At 45.6% G+C, this 18264-nt stretch overlaps 1 protein-coding gene across 1 annotated transcript in view; it reads right to left on the bottom strand.

The window, feature by feature from the left end:
• The window catches only part of LOC143989522 (uncharacterized), a 68559-nt gene extending 50295 nt beyond the window's left edge, over nucleotides 1-18264 (bottom strand). Inside the window, exons 1-7 of the mRNA XM_077489657.1 lie at nucleotides 18205-18264; nucleotides 1845-1969; nucleotides 1513-1644; nucleotides 1303-1426; nucleotides 1089-1186; nucleotides 812-1009; nucleotides 361-496 (exon numbers count right to left, since the gene is read on the bottom strand). Of these exons, the coding sequence (XP_077345783.1) occupies nucleotides 361-496; nucleotides 812-1009; nucleotides 1089-1186; nucleotides 1303-1426; nucleotides 1513-1644; nucleotides 1845-1940 (784 nt within the window). The 5' untranslated portion in view covers nucleotides 1941-1969; nucleotides 18205-18264. The remainder of the gene's footprint in view (nucleotides 1-360; nucleotides 497-811; nucleotides 1010-1088; nucleotides 1187-1302; nucleotides 1427-1512; nucleotides 1645-1844; nucleotides 1970-18204) is intronic.

Raw genomic sequence — 18264 nt, 5'->3', positions numbered from 1 at the left:
CGGTTTCGGCACCAAAAAACCCATTCGGTGCATCCCTACAAGTAACCCTGGGAGAATTGTTCTGTTAGAGGTCTTGCTAGATCCGGGCATGAGGTAGAAGGTCCAAAGCACATGTATCAGATGACTAGAATCTGCCAGCTGAACCCCAGAATCTCCATAAATCCAGTCTAGATATATAAATTGTGTCTGCAGCACAGAGAAGGAAGATTATCGGAGAGAAATACAGGAATACAGGACGGGGAACACAGCTCAGGAAAGTGACCAGGGGATTACAGGCTGATATCACCCAGTCCTTGCCCTACTCTGGACCAATCAGTGAGCAGTATGGGTGGAGGAATGTATTTAGTGTTAATGACCCACCTGTGCTGATCTCTGTAGGAGTGTCCTCCTCTATTATTGTCCTCATTATTTCATCCTCATCCATAGACTGCTGATCATCCCTCACATACCTCTCCTCTTCTTCACCTTCAACTTTTATATCTATCAGATCTTTGCCCTAAAGCAAATTATAAGAATATAAGAATTATTAAGAAAATTATATAAGAGGTCAGCTGTAAAATATAATCTTTAATATTATGACATTACAAAAATAATCCACACATTGTCTCTACAAGTCCACGTTCTAGATCAGGGGTGCTCAACCTGTGGCTCTCCAGCTGTTGCGGAACTACAAGTCCCATGAGGCATTGCAAGACTCCGACAGCCACAAGCATGACACCCAGAGGCAGAGGCATGATGGGACTTGTAGTTTTGCAACAGCTGGAGAGCCACAGGTTGAGCACCCCTGTTCTAGATAATGGATCCCACCGACCTTGTAATGGTGAGGGATGGTGTGATCTTCCTGTGTGGAATCCCGGGAATACAGAGGACGGGGACATCTCTCTGGTGGGTTGCTGGTATTAGGTGGCTCCATCTTATCCATGTGTCCTTCAAAAAGCTCCTTCATCACTCCATACTCCTCATCCTCCTCTTTAAACTCTTCTTTAACAACAATCCCAAGGCTTCCACTCTGAATATATAATAAAACATTCATTGTAACAAACATGCTGGGTATAAATAATAACTACCAATATTTGTCAATTAGCTACCTGATAACAGCGTGCATAGTTGTGATCTTCCGGTGTGGAATCCCGGGAATACAGAGGACGGGGACATCTCTCTGGTGGGTTCCCATTACTGGATCCATCTGTAGGAAACACACACACTGACTGAATACATTGTTTCTATGTGTTTATCAGATGATGGGGGATCTAGGTGGAGCCTCCGTACTGCTCTCTCCTTTACAATAAAGTCTCCTCTTACCCGGTGATGTGAGGGGCGGCTGATTGTCCATCATGACGTCCTTGTAGAGATCCTTGTGTCCTTCTAAATACTCCCACTCCTCCATGGAGAAATAGACAGTGACATCCTGACACCTTATAGGAACCTGACACACACAATGATACAGTCACCATCCAGACACATCCCTTGTCTGTTACTGGATAATGTCCCAGAATTCCCGGCACCGCTCACCTCTCCTGTCAGCAGCTCCATCATCTTCTTGGTGACTTCTAGAATCTTCGCCATGTTGTGTCTCTCAGGCTTTAGGGAGTCACATGGAGGCACTGTGATGGTCATATGATCACCTGACTTCACAGGAAATCTCTGTATTGAGGAACCAAAAGGAATATCATTTTAGACTCCCAGAATCCTCCTCACCTCTCCGGTCAGGTCTGTGTATTATTAATAAAGATTAGAGTGATGTCATGTGACCTCCCAGAATCCTCCTCACCTCTCCAGTCAGGTGTGTGCATTATTAATAGAGATAAGAGTGATGTCATGTGACCTCCCAGAATCCTCCTCACCTCTCCGGTCAGCAGGTAGATGATCTCCAGGGTGAGGTTTAGTATCTTCTCAGTCATGTGACTCCGGTCCTCCTCCATCCTCATTGTTGCCGTCATTTGATATATACAGGTCTCCTTGTAGATAACTTTGATAAACGAAAGTAAAAATTATTTTAATGGAATTGATCACATGATAATAGAATGTGGATGTGAGGGGAGGGTTGCTGTACATTTAAGGACTACTGTCCCCATGAGAACACATTTCTTTGGGACTGTTTAGTGTTTGTTAAATTTTCATGAACCCAGCACTTGGCCTGTCGGATCAGAAATTCCTTTTTCTCTGCGATCCTTCCTTTGACTTGTCTGCTCTGAGGCAGTGCTAAGAGGTCAATGTGGGGCCTTCATGATGTCCAGGAAGAGGAACTTGCTGGATTTTGTCTGTAATTGTCAGCTTATCAGGATAATTACCAGAAGCTGTAGGGCTCAAAAGGTCAGCAGTCTGCTGACTGATAGGAGTGATATCATCCCCACAGTTATTACCTTTGCTTTTACTTGATAGCCCCTGTTAGATTGTAAGCTCTAATGAGCAGAGCCCTCTAATTCCCCCTGAAAGCGCTATGCAAACTGTTGGTGCTATATAAATCCTGTATAATAATAATAATAATGCCACTGTCACTCTCTGCAGTAAGAGAAGGGATTGGATTGGATAGCAGGTCCATAGACCTCAAGATTACACAGTCATTGTTTCAAGTCGTGTCAAAGTCGTGGCAAAAATCGTGCGACTTTCAGGTGTGAAAGGGGCCTAAAAATGACACTACGAGGATACCCTTTTCTCTGCATGAACTATTACAAGATGTGATTTTAAAGGGCCATACACCCAGTCACTAACAGAGTTACCGGGACACCAGGTGGAAGAATGGTGGAGGAGGAATACAGAGAAGTCCATCCTTGCATACCCCAGTATTAGAGCGTTAGATTTTACCTAACAAGAGAGATCAAACAGAGAGATGAGCGCATAGTGTGAGAGGTGGTGGGAGTCACCGAAGCACCAGCACTTTGATTGTGGATGATATTGTTTGTGGATGCACTAATGAACTACAAGCACCAGCAGTTTATTACCAATTTATTTGTTGTGGAATGACTTTATGAAGAGTTTTAGAACATCTTTAATGATTATTATTAACAGTTGGAGATTGTAGTCACAGTTTTCACTGAAGCACTAGCACTTTTAAAAGTGGCTCATATTGTTCATGAACTAATAATACCAGTGTTGAATTTCAAAAGAGCCAACTTCCCTAAACTACAAACCTTACTAGAAGGCATAAATTGGGATAAAATCTTAGGAACAAAGAACGCAGAGGAGAGATGGGTTTGCTTTAAGAGCTTATTAAATAAGGGCATTAGCCAATGCACCCCATTGGGTAATAAATTTAAAAGCGCAAACAAAAGTCCTGGATGGCTTAACTCCAATGTAAAAATGCATTTGAAAGCAAAAGAGAAAGCCTTGAAAAAATACAAGGTTGAGGCTCATTATCAGCATTCAGACTTTATAAAGAATGCAACAAGAAATGTAAGGGTGCAATTAGGGCAGCTAAGATAGAACACGAAAGACACATAGCAGAGGAGAGCAAAAAAAAAAAAAAAACAAGGAATTCTTTAAAGAGGAAGTAAACCCTGATGGATTTACTTCCTCTTTTTTTCCCTGCAAAGGTAAAGCATAATGGACTACTATGCATCGCATAGTAGCTCATTATGTGTCACTTACCTGACACAGGAGCCAGCGAAGTGGTGGCGTCTCGCAGCTCCGACGAATCACAGCGGCGCAGCCGCGATGACGTCACTCCCGCGCATGCGCACGGGAGTCGCGTCTCGCAGCTCCGCCGCTGCCATTCGGCGAAGCCGCGATGACGTCACTCCCGCGCATGCGCACGGGAGTCGACAAATTAGGCAAATCCATTCTTGGATTTGCCGCATTTAGTGCGCCTGCGCGCCGCTGTCTACGGCGCATGCGCCGTAGACAGCGGTGCCCATTTTCGGGCAAATATCTCCTAAACCATATAGGTTTAGGAGATATTGCTTGGACCTACAGGTAAGCCTTAATCTAGGCTTACCTGTAGGTCCAAGTTGTTTGGAAGGGTTTACTTCCTCTTTAAGTATGTAAACAGTAAAAAAGGGAGGACAGACAATATTTGCCCCATAAAGAATGAGGAAGGACATCTGGTTACAAAGGATGGGGAGATGGCGAAGGTATTGAATTTATTCTTCTCCTTAGGGAATCGGCAGGCTTCATTAACCAAAACTGCAGTGTTTATCTTCAAGATACATCACAGGAAGCACCTCCATGGTTAACAGAGGACAGAATTAAAATTAGACTTGGGAAACTTAACATTAATAAATCACCGAGACCAGATAGCTTGCACCCGAGGGTACTTAGGAAACTCAGTCAAGTAATTGCCAGACCATTGTTCCTAATTTTTACTGACAGTCCACTGACTGGAATGGTACCAGCTGATTGGAGAAAAGCCAATGTAGCACCAATATTTAAAAAGGGCCCAAAAGACATCCCTGGGAATTACAGACCAGTTAGCCTAACATCAATAGTATGCAAGCTCTTTGGGGGGATGATTTGGGACTTTATACAAGATTTTAGTAATGAGAACGGTATCATTAGCAGTAATCAGCATGGATTCATGAAGAATCATTGTTGCCAAACCAATCTATTAACCTTCTATGAGGAGGTGAGCTGCCATCTAGATAAAGGAAGGCCCGTAGACGTGGTGTATCTGGATTGTGCAAAAGCCTTTGACACAGTTCCCCATAAACGTTTACTGTACAAGATAAGGTTGGTTGGCATGGACCACAGGGTGAGTACATGGATTGAAAACTGGCTACAAGGGCGAGTTCAGAGGGTGGTCATAAATGGGAAGTACTCGGAATGGTCAGGGGTGGGTAGTGGGGTCCCCCAGGGTTCTGTGCTGGGACCAATCCCATTTAATTTGTTTATAAACGACCTGGAGGATGGGGTAAACAGTTCAATCTCTGTATTTGCGGACGATACTAAGCTAAGCAGGGCAATAACTTCTCTGCAGGATGTGGAAACCTTGCAAGAAGATCTGAACAAATGAATGGGGTGGGCAACTACATGGCAAATGAGGTTCAATGTAGAAAAATGTAAAATAATGCATTTGGGTGGCAAAAATATGAATACAATTTATACACTGGGGGGAGAACCTCTGGGGGAATCTAGGATGGAAAAGGACCTGGGGATCCTAGTAGATGATAGGCTCAGCAATGACATGCAATGCCAAGCTGCTGCTAACAAAGCAAACAGAATATTGGCATGCATTAAAAAGGGATCATCTCCAGAGATAAAACGATAATTCTCCTGCTTTACAAGACTCTGGTCCAGCCGCACCTGGAGTGTGCTGTCCAGTTCTGGGCACCAGTCCTCAGGAAGGATGTAGTGGAAATGGAGAGAGTACAAAGAAGAGCAACAAAGCTAATAAAGGGTCTGGAGGATATTAGTTATGAGGAAAGGTTGTGAGCACTGAACTTATTCTCTCTGGAGAAGAGACGCTTGAGAGGGGATATGATTTACGTCGGGTTCACGCTGTAACCGGCTGCGAATCACACAGGAGCGCTGTGGTTCCCCAATTCAGGGACAAATCAGGGCCAAATCTTTGCCTGAATTTGGCCCTGAAAAGGAGCCACAGACGCACAGTGTTTGCGTCTGCGCAGTGCGCTCCACCGCCGCAACGGAGATATGTGAACCGGCTCCATAGGAAGCCAGTCACATTCTCCTGCTATGCAAATTGGAAACCCACATCTAATTTGCATAGGCATGAACCCTGCCTCAAATTTACAAATTTGGTGACCCCACAATAGGGATAAAACTTTTTCGCAAAAGGGAGTTTAACAAGACACGTGGCCACCTTATTAAAATTAGAAGAAAAGAGGTTTAACCTTAAACTACGTAGAGGGTTCTTTATTGTAAGAGCAGCAAGGATGTGGAATTCCCTTCCACAGGCGGTGATTTTAGTGGGAGGCATCAATAGTTTCAAAAAACTATTAAATAAGCACCTGAATGACTGCAACATACAGGGTAGAGCTGCACGATTAATCGTTAAGAATCAAAATCACAATCTTTTTCCGTTTTTCAAAACAGCATGTCACGATTCTTTCTAACAAGTGCAAAGAGTTCTCACAGCTGGGAAAAAAATAAATAAAACCCGCCTGCCAAGTTTTATCACAACACTGCGAATAAATAGAAACAAAGAATCTTTTCCTTCTTTTATCAAAGGAAAGAACTTGGCATAAATGAAGGAAGTTTAACCATTTAAAGACCAAAACCTTTTCTGACATTATTTTCTGGTAGAAAATTATTTGGAACACCCAAAAATGATATATATATATATTTTTTTTTATTTATTTTTTTATCAGAAACCATAGAGAATAAAATAGTGGTTGTTGAAATATTTTATGTCACACCGTATTCGCGCAGCGGTCTTTCAAATGCATTTTTTTTTAAAACACACACTTTAATGAATTAAAAAAAAAAACTAAACAGTAAAGTTAGCCCAATTTTTTTTTGTATAATGTGAAAGAAGATGTTACACCACGAGAATCGTGATCTTTAATCTAAGCAAAAAAATTGTGATTCTCATTTTAGCCAAAATCGTGCAGCTCTAATAAAGGGATATACAATGTAATGCTGACATATAATCACACACGTAGGTTGGACTTGTGTCTTTTTTCAACCTCACTTACTATGTAACTATGTAGCATTTTTTTGTGGAATCACTATATATATATATATATATATATATATATATATACACATATACATACACACAGATAGCTATATATAATGTAATGGAAATTTTTAAGTTCTGTATATAATTGTATTCTATTTTATATGTATTGCACACTGTTTTCACTGTGCACACGGCACTAATAATGTTTTCAGTACATGTTTTGCATTCTTTCGAGTCCTGATTAGAATTAGCCTGCCTATGTTACGCCCTTTGTTACCATAAACGTACAATTGTAATATTAATGTGATACCTATGTAATCATGTGTATAAAAACCTTCAAATGCGTCATAATAAAGGAGAACGGTTATTTGGAAAGATGCTGAGCGTATCTTTTGTGTCTGTTCACTACTGCAGTAGTTATTAATTTGGAACCACTAATCAATATGAGGATAGGAGTTGCCATTTATAAAATATCTATGTTTTATTTATATATATATATATATATATATATATATATATATATATATTATTATTATTTTTGTGGTATCACCTTATGAATGGCTGTTTAATATTGTTAGGATTTGAAGATTGTACTTACTGTTCCATGTGTACTTAGGAATATTGTATTATTTATAGATAAGGCCATCCACAACATCGCCCCTCCAGCTACATCACCAACCTGATCTGCAGATATCGCCCAAATCATTCTCCGCTCCTCCCAGGACCTCCTGCTCTCTAGCTCCCTTGTTACCTCCTTCCATGCTCCTCTCCAGGACTTCTCCAGAGCCTCTCCCATCCTCTGGAACTCCCTGCCCTGATATGTCCAATCAGCCCCTACCCTGTCTGCCTTTAGGCGATCCTTGAAAACTCAGTTATTCAGGGAAGCCTATCCCACGCCCACCTAAGAATTGTACTTGAGTCACCTTCATCGGACCATCCCCTGCAGACACTACCTTTTGTAACACCTCCCCCTCCCAATAGATTGTAAGCTCCATGAGCACGGCCCTCCTATTGCTTCTGCATTGAACTGTATTGTAAGTTGTACTGTCCCCCTTTTATTGTAAAAAGCTGCATAAATTGTTGGCACTATATAAATCCCGTATAATAATAATAATAAATACACAGGAGTATATATAGGATGTCACATTGGCTAATACACAACATATTTTTAAACTCTTTTTATTAGGGACGCACCGAAATTTCGGCCGCCGAAACATATCGGCCGAAAATGGTGTTTTCGGCAAAATGCCGAAAGGAAAATCTTGCCGATAATGGGGCCGAAAATGGGGGCGGGGCCTTGCGGGGCTCCGCCCCCTGGTGCCGCCCATTGCACGGGTGTTTTCCTGGCTCGTCCCCAGTCCTCTGTCCTCCGTCCTCCCTCCTCCTTTCCTCCCGCCCGACAGTGCGGTGATCTCCGTGTGTCACCGAGCTGTGCATTGAATTTCCCGGGCGGCTGCAGTAACAATGTCCCGCCTCCTGTGACAGACAGTACACTGATCCAATGGCGGGACATTGAATCAGCGTGACGTGATTACAGGAGGCGGGACATTGTTACTGCAGCCGCCCGGGAAATTCAATGCACAGCCCGGTGACACACGGAGATCACCGCACAGATCTGGGCATGGGTGAGGCTGCATTTAGACACTGCATAAGGGGGAAAGAGTGTGCCCAGGGCAAGCATCGCAGAGTTTTGTCCGCAGCTAAATCAAGTTTTTTTGTGCCCACAGTGCTGCTGCATCCAAAAGTCATTTGTTTGCCTCTGAGACTATCTACCTCTGGCCACTTGTGTGAATGGAGCCATGCTATATAAACCAGGTCACAGGACAAAGGCTGTACTCACTTGACCATATAAAAAATAATAATCTTGATTTTGACCCAGCTAGTTTTTTATCGCCATGTGATAGAATGGGGAAGGGTTAAGTTATTGCTAGTAGAGGTAACGATATGAGCATTCCCAATAGAAGTCTGTTGGAACGGAACCAGGTAGCTTGCTTGGGGCCAGTTGACACCAGATGCAGTTCCGTGTGCTTTTTTTTTTTTTTGCACAAAATGCATGCACAGTGTTTTCCATGTATTCCAATGACTCTAGTTCACACCATGCAGTCAGTTTCCACACCGGAAACTGACTGCATGGTGTGAACTAAAGCCATTGGAATACATGGAAAACACTGTGCATGTATTTTTATCAGGCAGGCTGCATCTGAGGGGGAACTGGTGAGGCTGCTTTGATCTCCTGTACCATGCCTGCAGTCTCTGACCATCTCCTGTACCATATCCCCAGTCACTGACCAGCTCCTGTATCATGTCTGCAGTCTCTGACCATCTCCTGTACCATGTCTGCAGTCTCTGACCATCTCCTGTACCATGTCTGCAGTCTCTGACCATCTCCTGTACCATGTCCCCAGTCTCTGACCAGCTCCTGTATCATGTCTGCAGTCTCTGACCATCTCCTGTACCATGTCTGCAGTCTCTGACCAGCTCCTGTATCATGTCTGCAGTCTCTGACCAGCTCCTGTATCATGTCTGCAGTCTCTGACCATCTCCTGTATCATGTCTGCAGTCTCTGACCATCTCCTGTACCATGTCTGCAGTCTCTGACCATCTCCTGTACCATGTCTCCAGTCTCTGACCAGCTCCTGTACCATATACCCAGTCTCTGACCAGCTCCTGTATCATGTCCGCAGTCTCTGACCATCTCCTGTACCATGTCTGCAGTCTGACCATCTCCTGTACCATGCCTGCAGTCTCTGATCATCTCCTGTACCATGTCTGCAGTCTCTGACCATCTCCTGTACCATGTCTGCAGTCTCTGACCATCTCCTGTACCATGTCTGAAGTCTCTGACCATCTCCTGTATAATGTCTGCAGTCTCTGACCAGCTCCTGTACCATGCCTGCAGTCTCTGACCAGCTCCTGTACCATGCCTGCAGTCTCTGACCAGCTCCTGTACCATGCCTGCAGTCTCTGATCATCTCCTGTACCATGCCTACAGTCTCTGACCATCTCCTGTACCATGCCTGCAGTCTCTGACCAGCTCCTGTACCATGCCTGCAGTCTCTGACCATCTCCTGTACCATGCCTGCAGTCTCTGACCATCACCTGTACCATGCCTGCAGTCTCTGACCATCTCCTCTACCATGCCTGCAGTCTCTGACCATCTCCTCTACCATGCCTGCAGTCTCTGACCATCTCCTCTACCATGCCTGCAGTCTCTCACCATCTCCTCTACCATGCCTGCAGTCTCTGACCATCTCCTGTAATATGTCCCCAGTCTCTGACCATCTGCTGTATGAAAATATTTTTTAAAAACAGTCATTTTCGGTATCGGTGCTGTTTCGGTATCGGTTTCGGTTTTCGGCCTAGTGTATTTTTCATTTTCGGTATCGGTTTCGGCACCAAAAAACCCATTCGGTGCACCCCTACTTTTTATTGCACGGTTGTGGGAACACAATTAGGTTGTTTGCAGCCACCCATCACCAGATTTATTTACATGCCATTTTAGTTAGTGCGGGATAATACACTTGTCCTTTAACCACCTCAATACAGGGCACTTAAACCAGGGGTTGACAAATTTGTTTGGAATCTAGGAGCCATCTGAAAAAGTTAGCAGCCAGGTCCGTGACGGCGATCTGCACCTGTCCCTGGCCTGACATGGGGACGAGTGAGGGGAAGATAGCCCCCAGCCCCCCACCTGTCTCCAAGTCATTGCCCATAGCTCTTAGAGGGACATTTTTATTTTTTTATTTTTTTCAAATGACACATTTTTTTTAAATTGCATTTTAGTGTAAATATGAGATGTGAGGTCTCTCTGACCCCCGATCTCATATACAAGAGGACCTGTCATGCTTTTTTCTATTACAAGGGATTTTTACATTCCTTGTAATAGGAATAAAAGTGACACACTTTTTTTTTTTTTAAAAGAACAGTGAAAAAAATTAAAATAAAAGTTAAAATAAGAAAAAAAAATATTTTAAACGTGCCCTGTCCCGCCAAGCTTGCGTGCAGAAGCGAACGCATATATGAAAGCGGTGTTCAAACTACACATGTGAGGTATCGCTGCGATCGGTAGAGTGAGAGCAATAATTCTAGCCCTAGACCTCCTCTGTAACTTAAAACGTGCAACCTGCAGAATTTTTTAAATGTCGCCTATGGAGATTTTAAAGGTAAAAATTTGTTGCCATTCCATGAGTGGGTGCAATTTTGAAGCATGACATGTTGGGTATCGATTTACTTGACGTAACATTATCTTTCACAATATAAAAAAAAATTGGGCTAACTTTACTGTTGTCTTATTTTTTTTTTTATTAAATATATTTTCCCCAAAAAAGTGCGCTTGTAAGTCCGCTGTGCAAATACGGTGTGACAGACAGTATTGCAACGACCACCATTTTATTCTCTAGGGTGTTAGAATAAAAAAATAAAAAAAAAAAATATATATATATATATATAATGTTTAGGGGTTCTGAGTAAAGGGAAGGAGATAGGCTGGCAGGCAGGGGAATTAGCATTGCATCCATTAGCATTGCTGGTTGTAATTCCAACGGCCACCACAAAAGGGCGCCAGATTCCAGAAGGAACCATAGGATCGTAGAAGGCCTCAAAGCCGGGGGCTCAATTACCGGCCGCCGGCGGTGCGGCCCAACGCGATCACGCCGGGGGGGTCCGCAGAGACAGGATACCCCCAGCTGTGCTGCCCCAGGTCGCTAATTCTAGTCGCAAATGCGACCTGGTGCCCGGGTTTTGTCGAGCCCTGACTTAAACCCCCCTCCTACCCAGGCCGTTTTTTAGCTTTCAGTTGCTGTCACACTTTGAATGACAATTGCGCGGTCGTGCTATACTGTGACCATGTGAAACCTTTATCATTTTCTTCACACAAATAGAGCTTTCTTTTGGTGATATTTAATCGCTGCTGTTTTTTTTTTTTTATGTAGCCTTGGCTCCTGACGAGCAGGCGCTATATGTTTTTCAAAGTTAATTTTCCTGAGACTGCAGTTTGGTTTTGGGGCTAATTTTCTAAATTTATGGTTTCAGTTAGGGATGAGCTTCGTGTTCGAGTCGAACATACGTTCGTCTCGAACATCGGCTGTTCGCCCGTTCGGCGAATACCGAACGTTATGGGCCGTTCGCACGAAATTCGTGTGGCGCTCACGGCCCACAATGCACTGTGACCCCGCATGCTTGGCCAATCACAGCGCCGGCAGCGAGGAGAGCCATGATTGGCCACAGGCAGGATGCCTGTGGCCAATCATAGCTCAGGCTGTGTAGTACACGCCCCACACTATATAAGGCCGCCAGCGCATGTATTGGCGTCTGTAGGAGTTAGTGGGTGTTCTCTGTGTACCTTCAACACAGTATACACCGTTCATTATCGGCCGATTTTGCGTTCTTGCTCTTCTGTAATTGAGCCGTTAGCAATCTGCAGGAGTTTGTGCCTGTTGTCTGCGTGCCCTGACCGCAGTATACACCACTATATCCACCTATATAGATAGCTATATTGCTCTTTTGTAATAGAGCTTGCATTCAGTTGTAGGAGATTGTGCCTGTTGTCTGCGTGCCCTGACCACAGTATACACCGTTATATCCACCTATATAGCTACCTATATTGCTCTTCTGTAATAGAGCTTGCAGTCAGTTTGTAGGAGATTGTGCCTGTTGTCTGCGTGCCCTAACCGCAGTATACACCGTTATATCCACCTACATAGCTAGCTATATTGCTCTTTTGTAATAGAGCTTGCAATCAGTTGTAGGAGATTGTGCGTGCTGTCTGCGTGCCCTGACCGCAGTATACACCGTTATATCCACCTATATAGCTCTTCTCTAATTGAGCCATCTGCAGGAGTTAGTGGGTGTTGTGTGTGCCTCCAGCACAATATACATCTCCCTTCAGGCCATTACCATGTCTGGAAGGCCAACAAGGAGAGGAAGACAGGCGCGAGCCGATAAAAGAGGGCAAGCAGGCTCTGTGTCCAGAGACAACAGTGCTGGTCATGGACGCGGTGCATCGTCATCATCAGCACGTGGCCATGGGACACGCTTGTCCTTCTTTTCGGCAGCTGGACATGTTGGGCCACATCATGCCGAAGACTTGGTAGAGTGGATAACCAAGCCCTCTTCATCCTCCTCATCCTCTCTCACCCAGGCTCAGGGTACTAGCAAAGCAGCTGCCAATGCATCATCTTCCCTCCTCTCAATGTCATCATCAGTGACTCCTTCCCTAGACCCACCACGTCCTCCTGAGGAGTCTCCTGAACTCTTTGAGCACAGTGTTGGGTACATGCTCCAGGAGGATGCCCAGTGTTTTGTAGGCTCTGATGATGACACTCAGCTAGAGGAAGGCAGTAGCGTGAGCGCAGAGAGAGGGGATGCTCAAGAAGGACAGCAATCTGGCAGTCATGTTCCACAAGCTGCAGCATACTGCCAGGTGTGCTCCAGCAATGAAGAGGGAGGGGATGATGAGGGCACTGACTCCACGTGGGTGCCTGGTAGGAGAGAGGAGGAGGCACATGTCCAAAGAGGCAGGATGCCCTCCGGGGGCCAGCTTAGGGGCAGCACACCGACTGAATCACACCGCAGAGCTCCGCCTGTGCAGGGCACTGCCTCTGCGCTTTATTCTAAAAGTTCTTTGGTGTGGGCCTTTTTTGAGACGAGTGCATCAGATCGCACCGCTGCTATTTGCAACATATGTCTCAAGCATATCTCGCGTGGCCAAAACATCAGCCGCTTGGGCACCACATGCTTGATCAGACATATGTTGACCTGCCATGCAGCTCGTTGGCAAGCGTACCTCAAAGACCCACACCAAAGAACAAAGTGGACCTCTCCTTGCTCCTCATCAGCTGGGATCTCCAACCCCACTAGACCTTCAGTCCTCTCTGAAACCTGCTCGGAGAGGAATGAAGGTGTAGAATTAGGTGTGTCACAGCCAAGTACTTCCGGGCACTCTGCTAGCAGTACACCCACGTCCGATTATAGCAGGCAAATGTCCCTGCCCCAGCTGCTGGACCGTCTAAAGAAGTTCACTCCCAGCCATCCACATGCCCAGCAGTTGAATGCTAGCTTGGCTAAATTGCTAGCACTACAACTGCTGCCTTTTCAGTTGGTAGACTCGGCTCCCTTCCGTGAGTTTGTACAATGTGCGGTTCCTCAGTGGCAGGTCCCCAAATGCCACTTTTTCTCATGGAAGGCGATTCCGGCTCTCTACCGGCATGTGGAAGGCAATGTCCTTGCCTCGCTGGACAGGGCGGTCAGTGGTAATGTGCATATTACCGCTGACTCATGGTCCAGCAGGCATGGACAGGGACGTTACCTGTCTTTCACGGCCCATTGGGTCACTCTTCTGGCAGCTGGGAAGGATGCAGAACAAGGTGCAGTAGTGTTGGAGGTTGTTCCGCCACCACGCCTCCAAAATGCTACTATTGGTTGTGACATACCTCTCTCCTCCACCCCCTCCTCTTATTCTTCCTCCATGGCCTCTTCCAGTGCTCTGTCCTCAGAACAAGCAGTGCTCTGTAGGCGTTCCAGGGGCTACGCAAGTACGCAGGCAAAACGATGCCATGCCGTGCTTGCGCTGGTTTGTTTGGGGGACAGGAGCCACACTGGGGCAGATATTTTGTCAGCTCTGGACACCTTTCCCACCAAAAATCCTCTGGCTTACTGGGTCTTTAGGATGGATCACTGGCCAGAGCTTGCACAGTATGCAATTGAGCTACTGGCCTGTCCTGCATCCAGCGTTCTTTCGGAACGCACCTTCAGTGCTGCTGGTGGATTTGTTACCGATCACAGGGTGCGCCTGTCCACCGACTCAGTTGATCGACTGACCTTCATCAAGATGAATCAGTCTTGGATCACCCACAGCTACCAAGCACCTGAAGCTGATGTAACTGAATAATTTTTTTTTTAAATATCACATCCCTTCAAGACTGCCTATGCTGATGCTGAGTGACTGTCCTGTTATGTTGATTGTCTATCCTCTTGCTCTGATATGTTGGAAGAACATTTTTGGTTCTGGGTGATGCCACCAGCCCAATTTTTCAGCCTGTTTAACAGGGGCGTTTAATTACAATTTTTGATGCAATGCTTTGCAGCAGGGCTAATTCCTGCACCACAACTAGAGTATATGGGAAAGGTTGCAGTGTTGTGGCACCAGCACCAGTGCCAGCAGCCCAATTTTTCAGCCCCTGTTTAACAGGGGCATGTAATTGCAATTCTTGATATAATATTTCACAGCAGGGCCCGTTCCTGTGCCCACCCAGAGTAACTGTGAGGACTTATAGTGTTGTGGCACCACAACCACCAAAGGTCAATTTTTCTACCACTGTTCAACAATGGCATGTAATTACAATTCTTGATATAATCGTTCACAGCAGGGTTCTCCAGCGCCCACCAAGAGCCACTTTGAGGGCTTACAATGTTGTGGCAACACCAACACCTTGTTCTGCCATTTCTGCAGAGCATATAGGGCAGGCCCCTACTTTCAAACATCCAACTTACAAACGGAAGGAGACAACAGGCAGTGAGATGAAAAAAGAAGGACGGCAAAACTAATTATACAGGGGTGATAACCCTTCCCTATGTTTTCCAAAAAGCTTAAAAATAGATTTTTTGACTGGAGCTACACTTTAAAAATGTACCAGTTCAAAATTACAAACAGATTCTACTTAACACAACAAATCTACACAGTCCCTGTCTTGTTTGCACCGCCTGTATACTGCTGTTCTGAGTATATAGGGCCTGGGGGCCCCACGTCTTTCCTTTTTTTAATATGGGGACGGGGTTCCCCTTAATATCCGTACAAGACCCAAAGGGGCTGTTAATGGGCAGGGGGGGCTACTCATGCCAGTTTTCTCAATGATTTTCATCCATATTGCCGGAACCAGATATTACATTAAAAACGCAAGCAGTTTGAAAATACTTTTTTTCCGTTAAATGTCATTTTGTGCAGGGACTGTTCTAAACACGGGAAACACGTGGTACTTCACAGGCATACTATAGACACCCCCCAGGCACCATATTTAAAGGAATATTTCACATCGTCATTAAAATCAGTGTTCCCACCAAAACGGCCATTTTTAAAAACATTTTAGGCATTGACCCATGTCCCCTGGGGCAGGAGCCAGGTCCCCAAACCCTTTTTAGGACAGTATCTTGCATATTAGCCATTAAAATTAGCACTTTTTTCGAACGTTCGAGTCCCATAGACTTCAATGGGGTTCTAAAGTTCATACGAATTTTCGGTCCGTACCGAACCGGGGGGTGTTCGGCTCTTCCCTAGTTTCAGTACCAGTCCAGCTGGGTTGCACTGGGTTCTCCTTGACCGCAGGTGTCGCTGTCACCACCGGCAAGTGTGAGAATGCAGTTTAGCTGGGTGCCACGTTTTTCTGGGAACCAGCCCAGTGGGAGTGTTCTCCTGCTGTGCGTTCTGGGAGGTGGTATTTAAGGTATTGACATCATGTGCTTTGGGGTTCCACTCCAGATCTTTTCTGTGTGTTTGGTTATGGTCCTCCTGACCAGCCCCCATGGCCCTCCTGGCCTGGGGTGTGGTTCCATGCATTTCCAAGTCTCGGGCTGGATAGCCCCTGGTGAAGCAACTGCAGGGACATGCCTGAATGGATATCGGGGCTTGGTGATTCAAGAGTGGTCCGGTGCCGTCTCATCTAGGGAGAGGCCCAGCAACTGGAGAAGCATCCAGGGGAGGACTCTTCAGGAGAAGGCCATGTGCAAGGCGGGTTTCTTTGAAGGAGCCCGGAGGCTCAGTTGAAGGACACTTCATGGATCTACACTCATACGGTATCGCCGAACTGGCTGTGAGATACTGGTACTGTATGATAGCGCTTTAAATTTGTCTATGTCCCTCAGTTATGCTCAAGTCTGTGGCAGAGACTTTACTCAAGTATTCTACGCTCAAGTCTGTGGCAGAGACTTTACTTTACTTATCACCCTACCGGCTGCTAGGCCTAGTGAGAGGAGGTCTATCTGGGGGTTGTGAGAATCCAGTTGTGAAACGGTTATTCTCTGGATTTCTTCTAGAAGACACTTTCCATTTTTGCAGTCCAAAGTACCTGAACTTCCTCCTAACCCTCTACCCTAAACTGAGATCCAGTGTCAGCTTCTACATTCTCTTTGGGCCATCTACCACGGGAAACCCTAGACGGGGACGAGGTCAAGAAGGTAACAGTAAGCCCAATAAAACCAGCAGCTCCTTCGGGGGGTCAGTGCTACATTTAGGAAAATATAAAAGACCAAAAGTAAAAATAAATAAAAGCTTCTTAGTTTCTGTCAGTAAATTTTGTAAATAAGTAATTTTTCTCCTTCACTGATGGGCGCTGATGAGGCAGCACTGATGAGGAGGCACGAATATGCCGCAATTATGGGCACTGAGCACAGATAGGGGGCATTGATGGGTGGCATTGATGGGCACCAGTGATGGGCAGCACTGATAGCCAGCACTGATTTCTAGCTCTTGTGGGCACTGATTGCTGGCAGTGGCTTTGCTGGCACTTAAACGTAATCAATTGTAAACTCAAACTGATGATCAGTGCCCTGATTACATCCCTAGATGTCCCCTGTGCGGAGATGCCGCTGATTGGCTCTCCTCTCCTCGCACTCTGTCAGTGTAAGGCGAGGAGCGCAGCTTACCGTCATTTCCGAGTTTACATGTGTCCGGCTGTGATTGGACACAGCCGATCACATGGTTAAAGAGCCGTGACCGTGGCTCTTTACACAGATAGGGATCGCGCAGTGTCCTAGCAACATGGCGCGGCCGTAATCGCCACGCTGCATGCATACGGGGCACGCGAGAGCGGCCGTTCTGGAGGGCCATCATATGACGTCCACCCAGAACGAGAGACGCACCACCCAGCCATCATTTGACGGCCAGCGGGCGAGAAGAGGTTAATCCTTCAACCCCACTACCCAATCAGGTGCCACAAAGTCCTTCCACCTCAGTACCCCCCCCCCCCCCCCCACATCGACTCTTGTACTTCCCTCAGTATTTTTCTCCCTCTGACACCAATGATGGAACATATTCTTCATGGCAGGTTAGGTAGGGTTGCCACCTTATCCTTTTAAAACCAAACACATATTGATTACACGGGTTCTGTGGCTGATGAAGGTGGTGCGGAAACTCACTCGGTGCCTTATCTGCATTAAATCAGCCTCAGAACCTGAGAAATTCATATGTGTTCGGGTTTAATTGGATGAGTTGGCAACCCTAAGGCCGGGGAATGTTATCCTCCTCCTGACCTTTGGCTCTATGCTCCATACTCCTGACCCCTGCACTCTATCATTGTGTTGGATGCATATTGTAATGATTGCCCATTTGCTGCCTGTTTGGTGTAATAATTGCCCTTTGTAGGCCATGTATGGTCAGGATGGTCATCGTCTTGTCTATTTATTGTTTGTTTAGAGGACCATATTACTAGAATTTATCTCCAAAAATGAGGAGAATGTTGTGGTCCTGTAAGTGGGGGAAATGTTCTGCCCCTGAAGGGGTTAATTTAGGTCTCCACACTATATATGTGTGTATCATCCTCTGCTGGAGAGAAATGACATCACAGTGACTATGGAGGAAGAGGATGGACATGACGGGGGGGGTTACTGGGTGTAAATAGAAAATAAGATCTTATTACCTCCTGTGCTGCCCCTTCCAGCAATGTCTTCTCTCTACTTCCTCCCGACTCACCTCTCAC

This window comes from Lithobates pipiens, unplaced genomic scaffold, assembly GCF_037356315.1.
Source record: "Lithobates pipiens isolate NorthernLeopardFrog02 unplaced genomic scaffold, aLitPip1_a1.2 Scaffold_18, whole genome shotgun sequence".
Classification (NCBI taxonomy): Eukaryota; Metazoa; Chordata; class Amphibia; order Anura; family Ranidae; genus Lithobates; species Lithobates pipiens.
Note: the sequence above shows the minus strand (reverse complement) of the source record. Positions and strands in the feature narration are given on the sequence as shown.